This window comes from Corvus hawaiiensis, chromosome 4 (assembly GCF_020740725.1).
Source record: "Corvus hawaiiensis isolate bCorHaw1 chromosome 4, bCorHaw1.pri.cur, whole genome shotgun sequence".
Lineage (NCBI taxonomy): Eukaryota > Metazoa > Chordata > Aves > Passeriformes > Corvidae > Corvus > Corvus hawaiiensis.
In genome coordinates, this window is record NC_063216.1 from 34588128 (window position 1) to 34604139 (window position 16012).

Genomic DNA, 16012 nt, shown 5'->3' on the forward strand with positions numbered 1-16012 from the left:
GCTGCCCCTGATTCTTGATCCGGGCAGTCCTGGGCTCCTTACTGCCAGTCTTGGTAACTCTTTTCTCACCACAGATCTTGTGACCTGTGTGAAATAAGGGATTGTCAGGAAACATTTCTATTATAAAGAGGCTTTTCTCCCTGTCCTGAAGTTCTTTGTATCTTGCTGACCTTCACGTGGAAGCATTAGGCAAGTGTTCTATGAATCCAGGCTGTGCGGACTGGGAGCCGAATCGCAATGTATTCATCAGAAAATACCCTTGAGCGACCTAAGAAATACCCAAGGCGGATCTCCCCGCTGGTTCCGTTTCCGGGCGGTCGCTGTCACCAAGGGCGGCGGGGCGGCCCGAGGCGCGGCCCGCCCCAAGATGGCGGAGTACGTGCAGGTGCTGAAGCGGGCGCTGAAGCACATCGGCGGCCACGGCGGCGCCCGCGGCGCCATCCTGCAGCTGCTCAGGTAATGCGGCGGGCGGCGGGGCCTCCCCGCTGCGCGACCGCCGCCCCGCGGGGTCACCTTGGCGGGGGCAGCCGGGCGGGGGCGGGCGCGCTGCCCCGCGCGAAGCGGCGCCGGCGGGGCTGGGGCTGCGGGGGCGCTGCCGGGGCTGAGGGGGCGCTGCCTGAGGCGGGCGGTGCGCGCGGCCGGACAGGCCTCGGGAAGAGCCCGCTCCGCCCCGCCCGCCGTGCGTTCCGCTGAGGCGGCGCGTCCCGGTCGGTACTGGGTGCTGTGCTCAGAGCGGTCTCCACGCAGGGCCCGCGGCTGTTTTCTCTTCTTGAGGCACCTTGGAGGGTTCCTGGATGCTGAGCTGTCGGTGTTGCCCGGACAGGTGTTCCTGGTGTTCAGCCGCGGTCTGTGGTCTGTTGCCACAGCCGTGTCTCTGCTGTAGCTGCACTCGATGCTTACGCGTACGCCATCGTCCTCTTTGCTCTGGGTCACCTCAGGTTGGCAGTGGTTTTCTTAAAGTGCACAAATCTGGGAGCCGTGCATCTGCTGAAATCCCGTGGTGTAAAGCAAGAGAATTACTTCATTTGCCTTACTGGCTCTATTTCTTCTAATTCACTTCAAACTGCAGGTCACCTCTGCTCTTTGGCAATGGATTGTCACTGCTGACCTATGCTCAGCTTTGGATGCCCTCCAGCCTCAGTGGCATTTTGTGCAAAATTAGTTGCAGCCTTTGTTTCCATTCATGTCTGAGTACTTTCTTCCCCAACTACAGAACCTTGCACTTACCCACATTAAACTTTCTCCTGTTTTTTTTTTTCCTCTCACTCACATCTCATCTTTCTTGTATTTTGCACTGTGATATAGCAAGTTTGAAGGTGCTCCCAAATAGGAGCTGCAGGTTTACTAGGGCACTCTTTTTGCATTCAAATCCTTGATGAAATGTAGGGTGGAAGTCTAAATGGTATGTGATCCAAATTCAGCAGTGTCAGTAACCCGTGTTGTATTTATAGTTGATCCTGGCAAAAGTATTAGGACATATACAGTGAATGTTGTAGGCCTGACCACATGCTACAAAGCTATTTTTTTAATCAATATTGAGAAGTCAGGAATATGGGATAGGGGTGATTTGCAAAGACAAAATTCTCTGCCATATATTAATGGCTTTCTTATGTTAGAACAAACAAGCCAAGCTTTCTGAGCCTTCTTGAAAGCTTCCTCCCAGATCCCCCCCCAATCATCATAGCCCTTTTCCCGTTATTTCTTGTGGCTTAAATTGATCTGTTCTGAAAAGTTAAACGTAACATTTTACACAGTTTGTGATCAGGCCTCACCAGTATTTTAATATAGTGGCTTTAGTACCTGTTGAGCAGTAAGACAATACATGGTTTCCCTGGCTAGTGCTTTACTGCTATTATAATTACTATTTTCTGTCACACGCCTTCCCCCTGCCTCCAGGTTGTTTTCTCCTCTTTGTTTTCCTTCTCAGGCTGTAGTTATTACTCTGACAGTTCTCAAGAAGAAATGGAGCTGGGGAAATGAACATGTGGAAGAGCTTGAGTATTAGGTTTCATCAGAGTGCCTCTTCCTAAGCACAGCTTAATGAATGTCTCCTCAGAGATCGTTTGTGAGTCTAAGATCGCAGACTGTGTTGACACCTTTCCACCACACAGAAAAAGAAGGCAGGCAAGACTGGAGACAGTGCTGTCCTTCTTTTCCTTCAGAAGACTGAAGTTAGGTGTGTTAGGTGGGGAATCACACCTGATCCTCGTAACCACACCAACCACAAACACAATTGCTGCCTCCTGCTCACCTTTCAAGCCATTAAATCATCCATCCCAGCTAAAGGAATAGGCTTAGTACTTAAATGAAGAGTAATCAAGGTGTTCTTTCTTGCAACAGTTGATTTTAAGAAGTAATCACTGGTAACTGGAAAAAAATTATTTACCCAAGTCAGGAGACTGTTTCTCTGAATTGCCCTGCTTTTCTCTATGTGTTTTTCACTGAGGCAGCTGCAGCAGATTTATATGTTATGAAGTCAAATTATTAAGAGCCTTTGTGGCTGGAAACATTCTCTTTACTTAAAACTCAGTGAAATTGGCTGGAAAATATTTTCTGGAAGCCATAAATACCTCTCAGTGTCTGATATCAGTATTCAGAGCGTGAAGTCAGGACAAAGGCGTAAGAACACTTTAAAGAAAGGGAAGGGAAAAAGGAAGGGAGAGCAGCAGTGGAATGGCTCTTTTTTTTCTGAAGCTGGGAGTTTGGGCTTGTAAAGCTGAGCCAGAGATCTTTAAGTGTTTCTTTGATAGAGGAGAGATGTGTCAGAGAATCTCTCTGCCTGCCACCACAGAGGTTTAAAACAAGTACCTGCTGGAATGATTGTCACTTTCACACACCCTGGGAGAAAAAACAACAAAAAAATCTTCATCTGACCACATTCCTTCTCACTTGGGATTCAGTTGAGAATGTGCATAATACCACAAACAACTAAAACCTTTGAGAGGAAACTTTTCTTTATCTAATTCTGCCTGGGATGAATGTCAGTAAAAAGAAAAACAAAGTTGTAGATATAGAGGGAGAAGAGCACTTCAGTTCATTTTAAGGTTTTATCATTAGCATGTAAATCATAGGCTCAGTTTAATTATTGATCTCTACAGTAATGTTAAAATATGTTCTTTATAAAGAGTTAAAACTCGTATATACCTTATCTGGGTCAATGTAAGTCTCACGGAGTTGCAGGGTGAATGCTTGCATCTTTCACACTTACGCAAAAGCAAGAAAGTAACAATTATAGTGTAGGGTTTAGCATGTATTTCCTTGGCAAGCAGCTGCAATGGCCTAAAATATTGCTATTCCTGTCTTGGAGGTTACTGCCCACACAGCCATGGGAAGTCTCTTGTGCTGCTTCAGTGCTGACCACTTCCAATAGCAATTCAGGCTGAAATAGTGCTAGTAACAGTTGAGAAGGATGGTAACATTTTCTACTAAGTGGATTAACATGTGACTCTGGGACTCCCGCAGTATTTAAGGTTTTATGGGTGTTAAATTGTAGAGTTGCTTTATCTTCCACTATAATGAGCTTTTAAATAAGTAAGAGTTCCTGAAAGCATTTTTGTATGGGTTTTATCATCCTGCCAGTGGGGTGCACATTAGTTGCAGGAATTGGTGATGGTGATTGTTTTACAATCCTTAAGCTTGAATAGTTTTTTAAAAAAATATCTTTGCATACATGTGTACAGGTTTTTACTAGCCCCTAAGAAACCTCTGCCACAATTTCATTCTGAGAGGATGCCAATTTAAATTGTTGTTTTGATAATTCACAGGGTCAATGATTTGAAGACTGGTAATCTGATAGGAACTGACAAATATGGAAACAAATACTATGAAGACAAAAGAAACTTCTTTGGTATGTGTGCTAATGTGAACACCTCCCAGCCAACTGTGCAGCTTTCACATAGCTTGTGTGCTTTCTGCTAGTGAAATACAACTTGTTGCCTGCCTGACTTCCCTGCACTTGACTTGTGTGAGTCTTAAACAAGGAACTCACAGAAATGCTTTGACAGCTTCTGTTTCTCTGTAGCATCCCTCAATTCATTTGCAAACACAGTCAATCTGAAACAATAAATATGGGATAAATAAAAGCCAGTTAGATGGTTTCCATGTAGGTAAAGCTATATGATCATGTGATTTAGAGTTGAATTTGGTCCTTGACCTAAAGGCTGGTAGTTTAACAGGTGGGCAGAGAAGGAGAACTACTTTTATAACTGCCTCACAGCTCTACTCACTTACATGATCACTTCAGGGCAAAGAGCACAGGTTAGCTTAAACTTCCTATTACCTTAAGTAATGGGATTTTAAATCAAGTTTGTAGAGTGCTTAAAAAGGCAGCACCTAAAGCAACACAGGTGACACATAAGCAATTGACATGCTGGTCAGGCCAAGCTGACTGCTGACTGTAGGGTAACCAGGGAAAGCACTTGCTGGTTACCATTGCTTGGTAGTTTTGTATAGCTGAAATTTAGTTTACTCTTAGGTTATAAGTGGCAATGTCCTTTGGGAAAAGACTCCTCATAACAGAGAAAAAAAATCCCCAAACCTGTTTCTCTGCCTAAAAAATGCGTAAGTCCCTATTTCCCATTACTTATACAATAGCCAGTATTTGCTTCTTTGTGAGAGTATTAGATTCAGTCATCCAAAACTACAGTAACAGTGGAAATACAGACAACTTGGGGAAAAAAAAGCTGTGCTGGCTTTAAAATAAGTGCCCATTGTGGTAGATACTATCACTCAAAACGTTTTCCATTGGTTTTCCTGAATTCTCTCCTTTATGTGAAAATAATTTACTTTTTTGAACTAATGTGATATTTCTGTTTGTTTACTTAAGGTCGACACAGATGGGTTGTATATACTGATGAAATGAATGGCAAAAATACCTTTTGGGAAGTTGATGGAAGCATGGTGCCCCCTGAATGGTAAATGATTTAGCTTAATAATGTGGACAGATTCTCATTGTAGTTGCTTTATATTTTCTTATCTTACAAAGCAGAATATTAAAAAAAATAATTTCATGGATGTAGCTGTCTTGTCAGACTGGTCACTTCTAATGTTGAACTGCATTCATGTTTGTTGCTCACTGTCCTGGCAGAGGCACTCATTGCTTTTTGGATTGAGAAAAGCATTTTGCCAGCCAGATTGAGCAGGTCAAGATGGTCTTCTAATTTTCTTTATTACTTGTGATTCCCTTTTAATGGCTTGGCAAAGCCTTGGGCACCAGAAGTAAAAAATTTGTTATTTTCATCATAAGCAAGAAACTAAGAAACATATGGCAATGGTGGAACAGCATTCCTTAACCCACAGCCACTAACAGCATAATTGTTTCAGTTTATATACATTGATGTGGTTGTAAACATTAAAGTGCCAGGATGCTCCATATGTTGACTGCTCCTTGACTATAATTTTTATTGAGGTTTTATTTTCTGTTCGTGCACTTCAGTAATAATTCCGTACAGCCTTGAGTTCCAGAAGGTCTCTGGCCACGCAGCTGTTGATCTTTTTTTTGTTTTCCTAGAAAACTCAGACCACATAAAGTAACAGTGTATCCTAGTAAAAACAATCTCTGTGCAATTCTTCAGGGACAGGAATAGCACTTCAGCCCCAAAGCAGCAAAGGGTGATACGAAGAGAGAAGTGTTTGAGAAGACTGAGCAAACACTGACATTTATTACTCCTGTGACAAATGCTCTGTGCCAAGGCTGGGACCGATTATAAAATCTCCTAAACTGTGGCTCTCACAGGAACATTTGAAGAATGCGTGGGTCGACTCTCTAGGCAGTCAATTTTATTTCAAGCTCTCCCAGCCTTATAGTATGTTTAATGTGGTTAATGCTTTTTCCTGTCTTATTTGGTAAGAACTGAATGGCGTTGTTTTTGGAAGTGACATTAGAATCTCCAACACCAGGATGTTCATGCCTTGCTCTCTGCATAACTGTTGTTTGGTTCTGGTTGTTATCCAGTATTAGACTGTGCTGGCTTTTAAGATTTTCTTTATTTTGAGGCATAGGTTTTGTTTCGTTTTGTTTTTTCCTTTGCTTGGGTTTATGTGATGTTTGTTGCCATTTACAAACCTCAGTAAAGGGTTTCTTCCTGAGAATCAAAGTGAAGTTTCAAGAGTTAAGTAGCTTGTTTAGTTCACAGAAATTAATGAGGTAGAAAAACTTCCTATCAATGTGGGAAAAATTCCTTTAAAAGAAGCAGTAAAGATTTCATTATTTTCAAGACTGGTGAGTGTAATGAGGCACAAAATGGTAAACAGTCTTGTGTTCGAAGGTATTTTTGTCAGGAAACTTAGTTGTGCAGTACCATTCAGGCTTGTGGATTTGGATTTTTTGGGGGGTGGGGGAAAATAAAGTGGGGGTGGTGTTTCTTGCTGATGAATGTGTATGTCCCATGGTAACATATGTTCATTCTTATATAGGAATCCTAGCTTTGTGACACATTTACATCACTGCTGTGTATTTCCATACAGCTTAGAGACATCTCTAAAAATACAAGTATTTTGACTGGGAATAAATGCTGTCTTTTAAGACTTTTTAAAAAATTTTATGTGGTGCTATAGTGCCTTACATTTTTAACATGGTATAGACTTCTGAATTGAAACTGGCAATATATTGTACAAGCCACTGTCAGTGTAACACTAGAGTTGTGCAACTGCACAGGTAATGAGTGGTTATTTTGGACCCAGAAATTTGTTGGAAATAAATTAAACTGTGTGAAATTACTTATATTAACAAAGAGAGTAATTAATGCACAGTATAACAGTATGATACATGTTTGTCATCCTTGGGTCAACTGGGAAGTATTTAAAGTACCGCTGTTAGAGGTGAGCATGATCTGAATGCTTTTTCTAAACACTGATTTTTTACTCTGGGATTCAGTTAATTTAGCTCAGCTCAGTGAAATTTTGTGGGTATGTTGTTGTATCCTCTCCTTGCAGTGTGCCTTCAGGATTGTGGAATATGAATGCTTGTTCAAGTACAATTAAGTGAAGCTCATGCATGATGAACTGGGAAAAAGCATTTTGGTATGTTGAAAAGTTCTGAAAACAACTGGGGAAAAAAATGCTGCCCTTTACCTTCTCTCAGATACTAGAGAAAAAGAAAAAACAGAAAGAAAAAACATCTTATATGTAATAACGTATTGTGATACTGTTTTAGGAGCTACTGAGTATTTTCAGTATTCTGAAATAATTGCTGTAATGTCTTTTGACAAAGGATGTACTGAAATTGTACAGTATGAAAGAAATCAAAGTGTTGTTTTGACATATGTCTACTCTTCAGGGAATCGAGACTGTTGCTTTTTAAAAATGTTTCCACACCAGAATATGTAGGCTTGTAGTTTATACTGATTTAGTTGTTATTTAACTTCTTTTTCACTCTGGGTTTTCTTTTTTTGTCTCCAAAATCCAGATGTTGGTATCTACTTTGTTGGAGACGAGTTAATTAGATTTTTAAAAATTTCTTCCATACTTGCTTTGGGAATGAAGAATATTAATCTTCTTTTAATGCTTTACAAGATATTTGGCACAATTTTTTCCCTACACAAAGTCATCTTTTTCACTTTTAGACAGTGAGAGAAACCAAATACTTGTTTTGTCTCTTACTAGTCAGAGTACGCTGTTTGCAGGAACTCAGTGCTTCCATTTTTGAACACACTGATCGGGTGTGCTCTGTGAACATACAAACAATAGAAGTTAAATCCGTTTATAGCAATGCCTGTGTGGACTCTGTTTAGTGCTTTCATTGATGTCTCCATTGCAGCATCACTCTAATCCTTGGCCTGTGTGTTTAAGCTATTTGTTTTGTGTATTTCTGGTTCAATGTACTTCGGTTTGCATTTTGGCCAAATACTTTAAAAAAACAAATTGACAGCTCGTGTAAGTGTACACACTAGTTAAAAATAAATTGCTCTTTCAGTGTCATCCTGTGGGGAAAGAAGAACTGTAGTTTGAGAATAGTTTTTTCCTTTTGTAGGGACGCTTCATTTTGCCAGCACTGTCCTGTGTATTTGTAGTGTCTATCCTGTACTTTGAGGTTTATTTCCTTCTGGTGCAAATCTGCCATCTTTGGAAGGAGCTCCAGGAGTGTTTATTTCAGACAGTGAAGTATTGCAAATTTACCGTCAGTTTAATAGTCTGCATCCTCTTTAGTTGATCTGACAGGGAGGAATGTAGCACCTCAGACTTAAAGTGCCAACACACTAGAAAATGTAAGGAAACTTGCAATTCTCCTGTAAAAATGCTGCTTTTCAAGTCTGCCTTCAAGGAAAACAAAACAAAAAGATTGAATAGAAAAGGAAGGAGAGTGGGAAAATTTCCATCCTTTTAGTAGCTTCACAATAAATTTGTGGAGTTTTATAACTTGCTTAAGTGCTAGTTTGGTGTTTTCAGCTAAATTGAATGCTATCTCATTGCTGTGGTGTAGTAGCTTGCATGAGAAATTCGTTATCTCCCATGTGTAAACAAATAAACACACTTGGTGTCCCTTTTTCCTTCTCTGCCTTATGACCTGAACCCACATCTTCATTTCTCTTGTCTCACTGCATGGTTAACTTGTGGCAAAAAGTGGATGTTAACACGTTGGCAAACATCCTGAGCTGACGCAGGCTGTGCCTGAACCTTGCAGATGCACATATGGTAGTGGCTGCTGAGTTTGTGTAGCATCAGTTCTTGTTTGACAGCTTGTACATCATAGAATTGGCTCCGGTCCCTTGTAGCTTCAGTTTGCTTTTAAATATTTGTTAAAACTTGGGAAAAAATTCTTCATAGTCTTGAGAGCTTTTGAAGATACTTTGAGGTGTCTTTTATCCATTTACTCAAGAAAAAGTGCAAAGGCTTTGCTGGGCTCAGTCTGCTTTCTAGTGACTGCTCTCTGATTCAGCAAGCTGCCTCAGCCTCTTCAGAGCTGCTTGCATCCTCCTGATATTTGTGTGCTCTGTGCAAGTTATCTGCTTCTTGTAGGTTTTCAGTCATTAATTGCTTTTGAATCCTGTTTTTCCACACATGGATTTACAGGCCGAGTTTGTATAGAAATCTGGCCATCTGCAGGATGTCACATCTCTTTATTCATGCTGTTCAATCTAGTGCATGAAAAGCTTTTCTTGAGCATCTGGGGGTAGAGTCTGAGATATCAGAGCTTCAAAGGATTCTTTGAGGCAGGTGTCAAGGGGAAAGTCTTCCCAAAATAAAGTTATCAAGATTTTAAGTGGAAAGTGGGAGCTTTTGTTTGAGAGAACAGACTCTGCAAACCAAAATGCTTTTGTAAGTCACATGTTGTGCTTCTAAGGGGAATGTTTTGTGACCAGGTTAAGCCCTGAAACTCCTAAATATAATTCATAGTGGATTGATTTCTAAACAAACTTTTGAAATCTCTTCATGTATTTCAATACCTGTGACTGTACTGACATGTCTTGTCAGTGAGCAATTTTATTTCTACTTTCCAGTGAGAAAATGTGATTCAAGGATTGGTTTTGCTGATCTGTTTAAATTTGAGCCTGGTTTCATGTTGATGTTACAGAAATCCAGAAAACCTTAAACCCAAAGATGTTTATTTCTCAAAAATGCTGTATTTTAAAAGGTTTTATGAATTTAGTCTTAAAAAGCTGCAAAACAATAGTTTAAATGACAGGTAAAGCTACTCTTAAATGATACTGTGAAACTTTTCTGCTGTTTCAAGGAATGAATGTATGACAAGTACACTTGTAATGACAGAGGTGCCAGACATCAAGCAGGCTTGGAATATAGTTGATTTTAGCTGAGCATTAATACAGTTCTAGTGCTGTGCTTGCTCCAGCCTGTCTTTCAGGGCCTTGGTAACTGGATTTCTGTCTGACAGTTTTTTGTTTGTCCTGGTGGTGTGTGTGACTTTTGGGGAGCATGAGGATGGTGAGGCGTGATCACAGGTGTGTAAATAGGGATTTGTGTGCAGGATTCTTATCCACTGTTACCAGAAGCATCACTAGGTGAATGTGTGTTCTAAGTTGCCTGTGTCATGGTTTAACCCCAACCAGGCACCAAGCCCCAGGCAGCCACTTGTTCACTCCCCCTCCAGTGGGACTGGGGAGAAAAGGGTAAAAGCTGGAAAACTCATGAGTTAAGGACAGTTTAATAGTGAAAACAGAAGCTGCACACAGGCAAAGCAAAACAAGAATTCAGTCACAGCTTCCCATAGGCAGGCAGGTGTTCAGCCATCTCCAGGGGAGCAGGGCCCCATCACATGTAACGGTGACTTGGGAAGACAATTACCACCACTCCAAACATCCCCTTCTTCCTCCTCCTTCCCCCTACATGATATACTGAGCATGATGCCATGTGGTATAGAATATTCCTTTGGTCACTTGGGGTCACCTGTCCTGGCTGTGTCTCCTCCCAGCTTCTCGTACACCCTTAGTCTCCTTGACAGCATGGCAGTACAAAAATCAGAAAAGGCCTTGGCTGTGTGTAAACCCTGCTCAGCAATAACAAAAGCATCTCTGTGTTATCAACCCTGTGTTCAGTACAAATCCAAAACACAGCCCCATACTGAGGAAAATTAACTCAATCCCAGCCCAAAGCAGCACAGTCACAGAGAGTTAAATTCACTTTATTAATGTCCCTTGCACATTGCAGTAAGAGCCTTAATTTTTATTTTTATAAAGAAAATTAACTCTACCCTGGCCAAAACCAACATAATATGTTACAGTAAACAGTTTTGAAAAACTGAGGCTCCTCTGGAGTGATACTCCAAAGCGTTTTGAAATGCAGTTCTAGAGTCAGTACTAGCAGAATGGACTGTTCTTTTGCCCTTTCTCTCATGCCACACACTCTGTGTTTCTGTGTTAGCAGTGGAGAGCTTGTTGGGTGTGAGCATAGGATCCCCCCCTGTCAGGTTAGCTTTTTTGCAGCACTTCTGCCAACCTTGATGCAGGCTGTCATAGGACACGTGATACCTGAGGTGATGTGAAGCACAGTAGTGCACAGAATTCTTCTGACAGGTGTGAATCGGGCAAGAGAGTTCACCTAAGGTGAGAGCTTTGTGTGATGTGGCCAGGGCATTTCAGAGGCTGGTTTAAAACACCAGGTTTAAAACTGAGCAAGACCTGATTCTCTATCATCAGACCACATTGTGATTAGTAGTGCTATGGGGCCACCTTTTTCCAGACAGAAGTCATTTGCCACTTACCTTTTTTTAACATAAAAGCAGTGGGAAATGTACACTTTGAATGAGACCAGATTTACAAAGGAGACTGGAGAGAGGAAGAGCTGGATCGCCTTCACATTCACACTACATTGGTCACTTCATCTGAATATGTGTATAACTTCCAAAGTGGATAATTTTTCCCACAAGAAGCTGTTCTTTGCCTCTAAACACAGTTTTTTCCTCTTAGTTTTAAATGACCTTATGGTTCCGTCTGTATTCAAGCCAGTTTCCTGGCAGTCCTTAGTCCTACAATGTGTGGCTTCAGTTTGGGGGTTTTGTTTGGTTTTTTACTTCAAGAAAAAGAACTTCAGGCTGACACTTTTTTAAAATTGACATTTTTGTATTAAAGTTATAGCTAAAGTTGAGATTTTTTTTCTCTGTTTTTTAAAAATACATGTCAAGAAGCAGTTGGAAAAGATTACCAGCCTTCTCTAGAGCTCTTCATGTTTACAATATACCTATCAGTCTATTTCTCACCACTTCTGTAGTGGTTTTGTTTTGCTGTATAAATGAAGTGTGCTGGATTTGTTGCTAAGGGCTGAAAATGCAATTTTTAGGTTTTCTAATAGAACTAGAGAAGAGAACTTCATATTTTTAGGTCAAGTCTTTGCAAAAGCTGATTAGCAGAAGTCTCCTTAATTCTACTCAGTAAAAAAACACATAAGCTTGCAAAAAATGTCATAACCTCACTTTTGTCGTAACTACACACAGTAGGAAGTACATGTAAACTGACAGGTGATTAAAATGTAATTCAGATTTCAAAGTTGCTTCAGGCACTGAAATAGGAATGGGATGGAATCAATTCAGTTGGTCTCTGCTGCAGTGTTTCAGTAAATTGTTAGAGAAAATGCTTTGCTTGATCATTAATGTTGCTTGCACCGAGAAAGATTGACATTTAGTTCATAGGTAGAGGCTAATCACTGTAATCACTTGATAATTACCCTGTTACTGCTTGGTATTAATCATTGTGTTGTGCAGTCAGTATATATTTATATGCTTGTTTTAGGTGTACTTACGTCATTAATCTGTATCCCAAATGGTAGCCTCATGTATGCTTTGAAAATGGTATTGAAATTGTTGTGCAGTGTAGTCTTCTGGTAATTAAAAACAAAACAAAGCTTCATAACCTAACAAAGAAAAAGCCCAGACAACAAAACCATACCTCGTGGTTTTGCCATTTGTAGTGCCTGCCTTGACCTGGCTGCTTGGTGAAGGCTGTACAAACAAGTGACAACATACTCTGCCCAAAACCTGAACGTACAAAGGAACAGGAATTTGAACTTAGGTATGCTTTGAACTGCTTGGAGGCAGAATTGTTGTTTATCAGTTAGGTTTGTGAAACTAATTAAAATCAATATCCTGTTGTCTCATTGAAAGTCACACTGGATTAAAATTATTTTTCTCCCTTCTCAGAATAAATACTTAGTGTCTCTTCAGAGGAGGACCCTTGTGAGTCAGGAGATAGCCTTGTCATGTAATGTTCCTTAATATCAATATGTCTTTTTCCTCTTAAGGCATCGCTGGCTGCACTCAATGACAGATGACCCTCCAACTACTCATCCACCAGTCGCTCGTAAATTTATCTGGGAGAACCATAAATTCAATGTGAGTGGCACTCCTGAGCAGTATGTGCCTTACTCTACTACTCGCAAGAAGATACACGAGTGGATCCCACCTAAAACAGCCAGCAAGTAACAACAGCAACAACATGACTTGTCTCAGCTTGGGCTTTCAGTGTAAACTGTATTTTCACTGGTTTTGTTCAGAATAAAAGCCTCCTATAGCAGCTGTAGTTTAGTTTATTGAATTGGGGGCAGGGAAACAAGTGAGAAAATGTTGGGAAGAGGACAGAATACGTGACAAGTCTTGATCTCATCAAGATACTGTGCTTTTCTCATACTGTCAGTGTCCTGTCGTCACATAAGCAGCTCTCAAACTCTTTTTAGCGTAACAATTCCCGTGGTAGTTACTGCTCATGTTTGTGTCGTTCAGCAGAATACAAATACACATTTGAAATACAGATTTCTCATCTCTAACATTATCCTTTTGCAGTCTCTGCATGGCAAATAATGTACTTTTCGTGTACTATTTTCTTTTAAATTTTCATAAGACAAGTTAGAATAGTACGACCAGTCAGGACTATAGTTTTCATTCATAAAGTGTTCATAAGTATATACATGAGTATGCAAAAAGCATTGCTGTATTCCAATATGGGATGATACAGAATATAAAAATTGGAAGGCTACATTAATCAAATGACATCTCACCCATAAGGGAACTCAGCCATAAGAAGAGGGCCCTCTGTCACAAAAATCTCTTTTTGCTGTGGAGGTTCATTACAAGATGTTCTCATAAGGGTTTGAGATGGGCTGTTTGCTCTCTTGTGGCAAGATTTTTAAAAGTCTTTGGAAGTTTGAGATTGCACAGGTTTTAGGAGGTGGTAAAATGTACCAGAACCTAGTCTCAAAAATGTGAAGCTGGCAAGTGCACTTTAGAAAGAGAGTTGGTTGGGGCTGTGGCTTTTTTCTGTATCTTGCTAATTAATTGTTGACTTTTATTCCAGTCTGCTTATGTGTTTTAGCAAAGCTGCCCTCTCCACAAGGCTTTCTGTACCCGATGACCTACTCTGTGGATAACTGGTGCGGGCTGTGCCCCCCCAGCCCCTCATTCACCCCAGCATCTCAGCTGGTTGGGGAAGAAAAGAGAAACTTCATGGGTTGAGAAAGATGGGAAGAGTGCTTGCCAGTTACCATCATGAGCAAAAGAGATTTTAATTTATTGCCAATTAAAATTGCATAGTGAGAAACAAAGTCAAAAACTGTAAAACACCACCTTCTCTCCCCACTTCTTCCCAGGTTCAACTTCACAGCTTCACTCCTGACTCCTCTACCTCCTCCTTGGGGAATGGTGGTCAGTGTGTAACAATTGTTGTGGGCTCTGCTGTTCCTGCTCCCTGATTCAGGCTGGGTCCTCTTCGTGGGCTGCAGTCCTTTTCGATAAACCCAGTATGGATTTTCCACAGGCTGAGGTTCCTGCTGGGAAATGCCTGCCTGCTGGTGTGGATTCCTCCTGGGACCGTCAGGAATCTCAGCTCTGGCACTTGCAGCACCTCCTCACCCTCCTTCTGCTTTCAACTTGGTGTTCACATGGCTGCTGCCCACTTCTTTCCCCCTCATCCTCTGCCTATGCAGTATTTTTTGCCCCATCTCAAATCCTCTTTCTCAGAGGTGCCCCTGTTTGGCAGCTGGACTGAGCCATGCCCTGTGGTGTGTTAGCTGTATCCAGCACAGGGCAGCCCTGGCCTCTCCCTGCAGAGGCTCCTGCAGACCCCGCTGCCAGCACCTTGACAGCTACACCCAGTGCACTGACTCACAGGAATCGTTGCTAAAGATGACTGAGAAGGGGGTTGGGTGTATTACATGCTTGCAATTGCCTGTCAAGAAGAAAAAACCTTTGCTCCCCAATGACCCCCACAGTGGCTGCACCACTTACTCTATGCTGGCTGATTTCCTTTGCCTGCCCACCCGACTGGGTCACTTAACCCTCAGTTGCTTCCTTCCTTATTAAATCAAATTCTGGATTAATTAATTACTTAAAGGTGGGGTTTTAAACTTTATTTTCTTGAAATTAGTTCTAGTCTTTAAATTAGTAGGAAGTAGCACCAACATCTCCTAACCTATCTAATTAGAAAAGGATAATGTTTCATTTACTTTAAGTCAACAAAAGCACTGGGCACAGCTGAAAAGCAATTTGAGCCATACTGAGCAGCATAAGTGGAAAGGACTTGTTTCTTGATAGATTATTCAACCTTAAGAACAAAGCTTGCCCCAGCACCACTGGAGAGCTTCATCACTAACACTCATCTATACAAGCCCTGTGGGCTCAAACACGGGTAGAGCAATTAACTCTATTTTTTTTAGCCTCTATTTCTCTTTAATGTGTTTTTTACCAATTTCATTCCTCTTCCTTCTTTGTCCCATGGATTTTTGGGTTGCATCCTAAACACACATCAGGAGGTACATTTGGGAATGAGATTCTGTACTTAGGGGATCGGCAGTAACTCTTCCTACACCTTCTATGCTGAAAGAAGAGATCTCAGCCTGTTTGTCCTTTTGCTGTCGTCTGGAACAGAAACTTTGAGGAAGCAAACAGTTTTGAACAACTTTGTGTGCAGCAGTGCTACATAGAAAAATGAGCATGTCCTCCTGCCGTGCTGGGCTGAAGCAACTCTAGGACTCAGTAGCTTGGTTTAGAAAATATCGTGCATCCCATTTCTGGAGAGGACAGAAACCTGCTCATCCTTCTTTAACCAGCAGGAATCACAAATGCTGGATTTTAAATGCAAAATTTCACTGATATCTCTTGTAGCATTGCTCCTCCAAGGTAGATTGCACAAGGCACATACAGGAAATAAAGCACATGCAGAAGAATCAGTGATCCTCCACAAGGCTTTCTGCAAAAGCTTCTGCAATTCAGTCTTTTTATCAGCAATCTCATTCAGTTACGGAAGTTCACCTTTGCTCATGACATCTGCCTCAGTATTCAGGTTCAGTTGCTTTCTGGTCTAAATGACATTTTAAATGCCAAGCTGGCCAAGTGTCGCAGCAGATGGTGTCTTCAACCAGGTGCAACCAAAGCACTGACAGAAATATTCCCCTTTCACTAAATGTAAGTTTTAAAAGAAACAAGTTTCTGATATGGGAACAGGCTCATTAAGAAGACAGGTATCTCTTCCAGAAGGAGCAGAGTGCTGAAGCCCACTTTTATTTTAAAATTGTGTCTGTACCAGTAGCTTTCCACATCCCCAGGGTCCAGATCAGCCCTTTGCTGTAGCTGCCT

At 41.3% G+C, this 16012-nt stretch overlaps 1 protein-coding gene across 1 annotated transcript; it reads left to right on the plus strand.

The window, feature by feature from the left end:
- The first annotated feature begins 326 nt into the window (after positions 1-326).
- On the plus strand, positions 327-12959 carry NDUFA12 (NADH:ubiquinone oxidoreductase subunit A12). The gene is made up of 4 exons (XM_048300299.1): positions 327-456; positions 3765-3847; positions 4826-4913; positions 12688-12959. The coding sequence occupies exons 1-4, from the start codon at positions 368-370 to the stop codon at positions 12866-12868; spliced, it is 441 nt and encodes a 146-aa protein (XP_048156256.1). The 5' UTR covers positions 327-367; the 3' UTR covers positions 12869-12959.
- The last annotated feature ends 3053 nt before the right edge of the window (positions 12960-16012 follow it).

Excerpts from the sequence above, each read along its gene's own strand:
- NDUFA12 (XM_048300299.1), top strand. The coding sequence starts at position 368 with ATGGCGGAGTACGTGCAGGTGCTGAAGCGGGCGCTGAAGCACATCGGC. Across the intron at positions 3,848-4,825 it reads AGACAAAAGAAACTTCTTTG|GTCGACACAGATGGGTTGTA; the intron begins GTATGTGTGCTA and ends TGTTTACTTAAG. Across the intron at positions 4,914-12,687 it reads AGCATGGTGCCCCCTGAATG|GCATCGCTGGCTGCACTCAA; the intron begins GTAAATGATTTA and ends TTTCCTCTTAAG.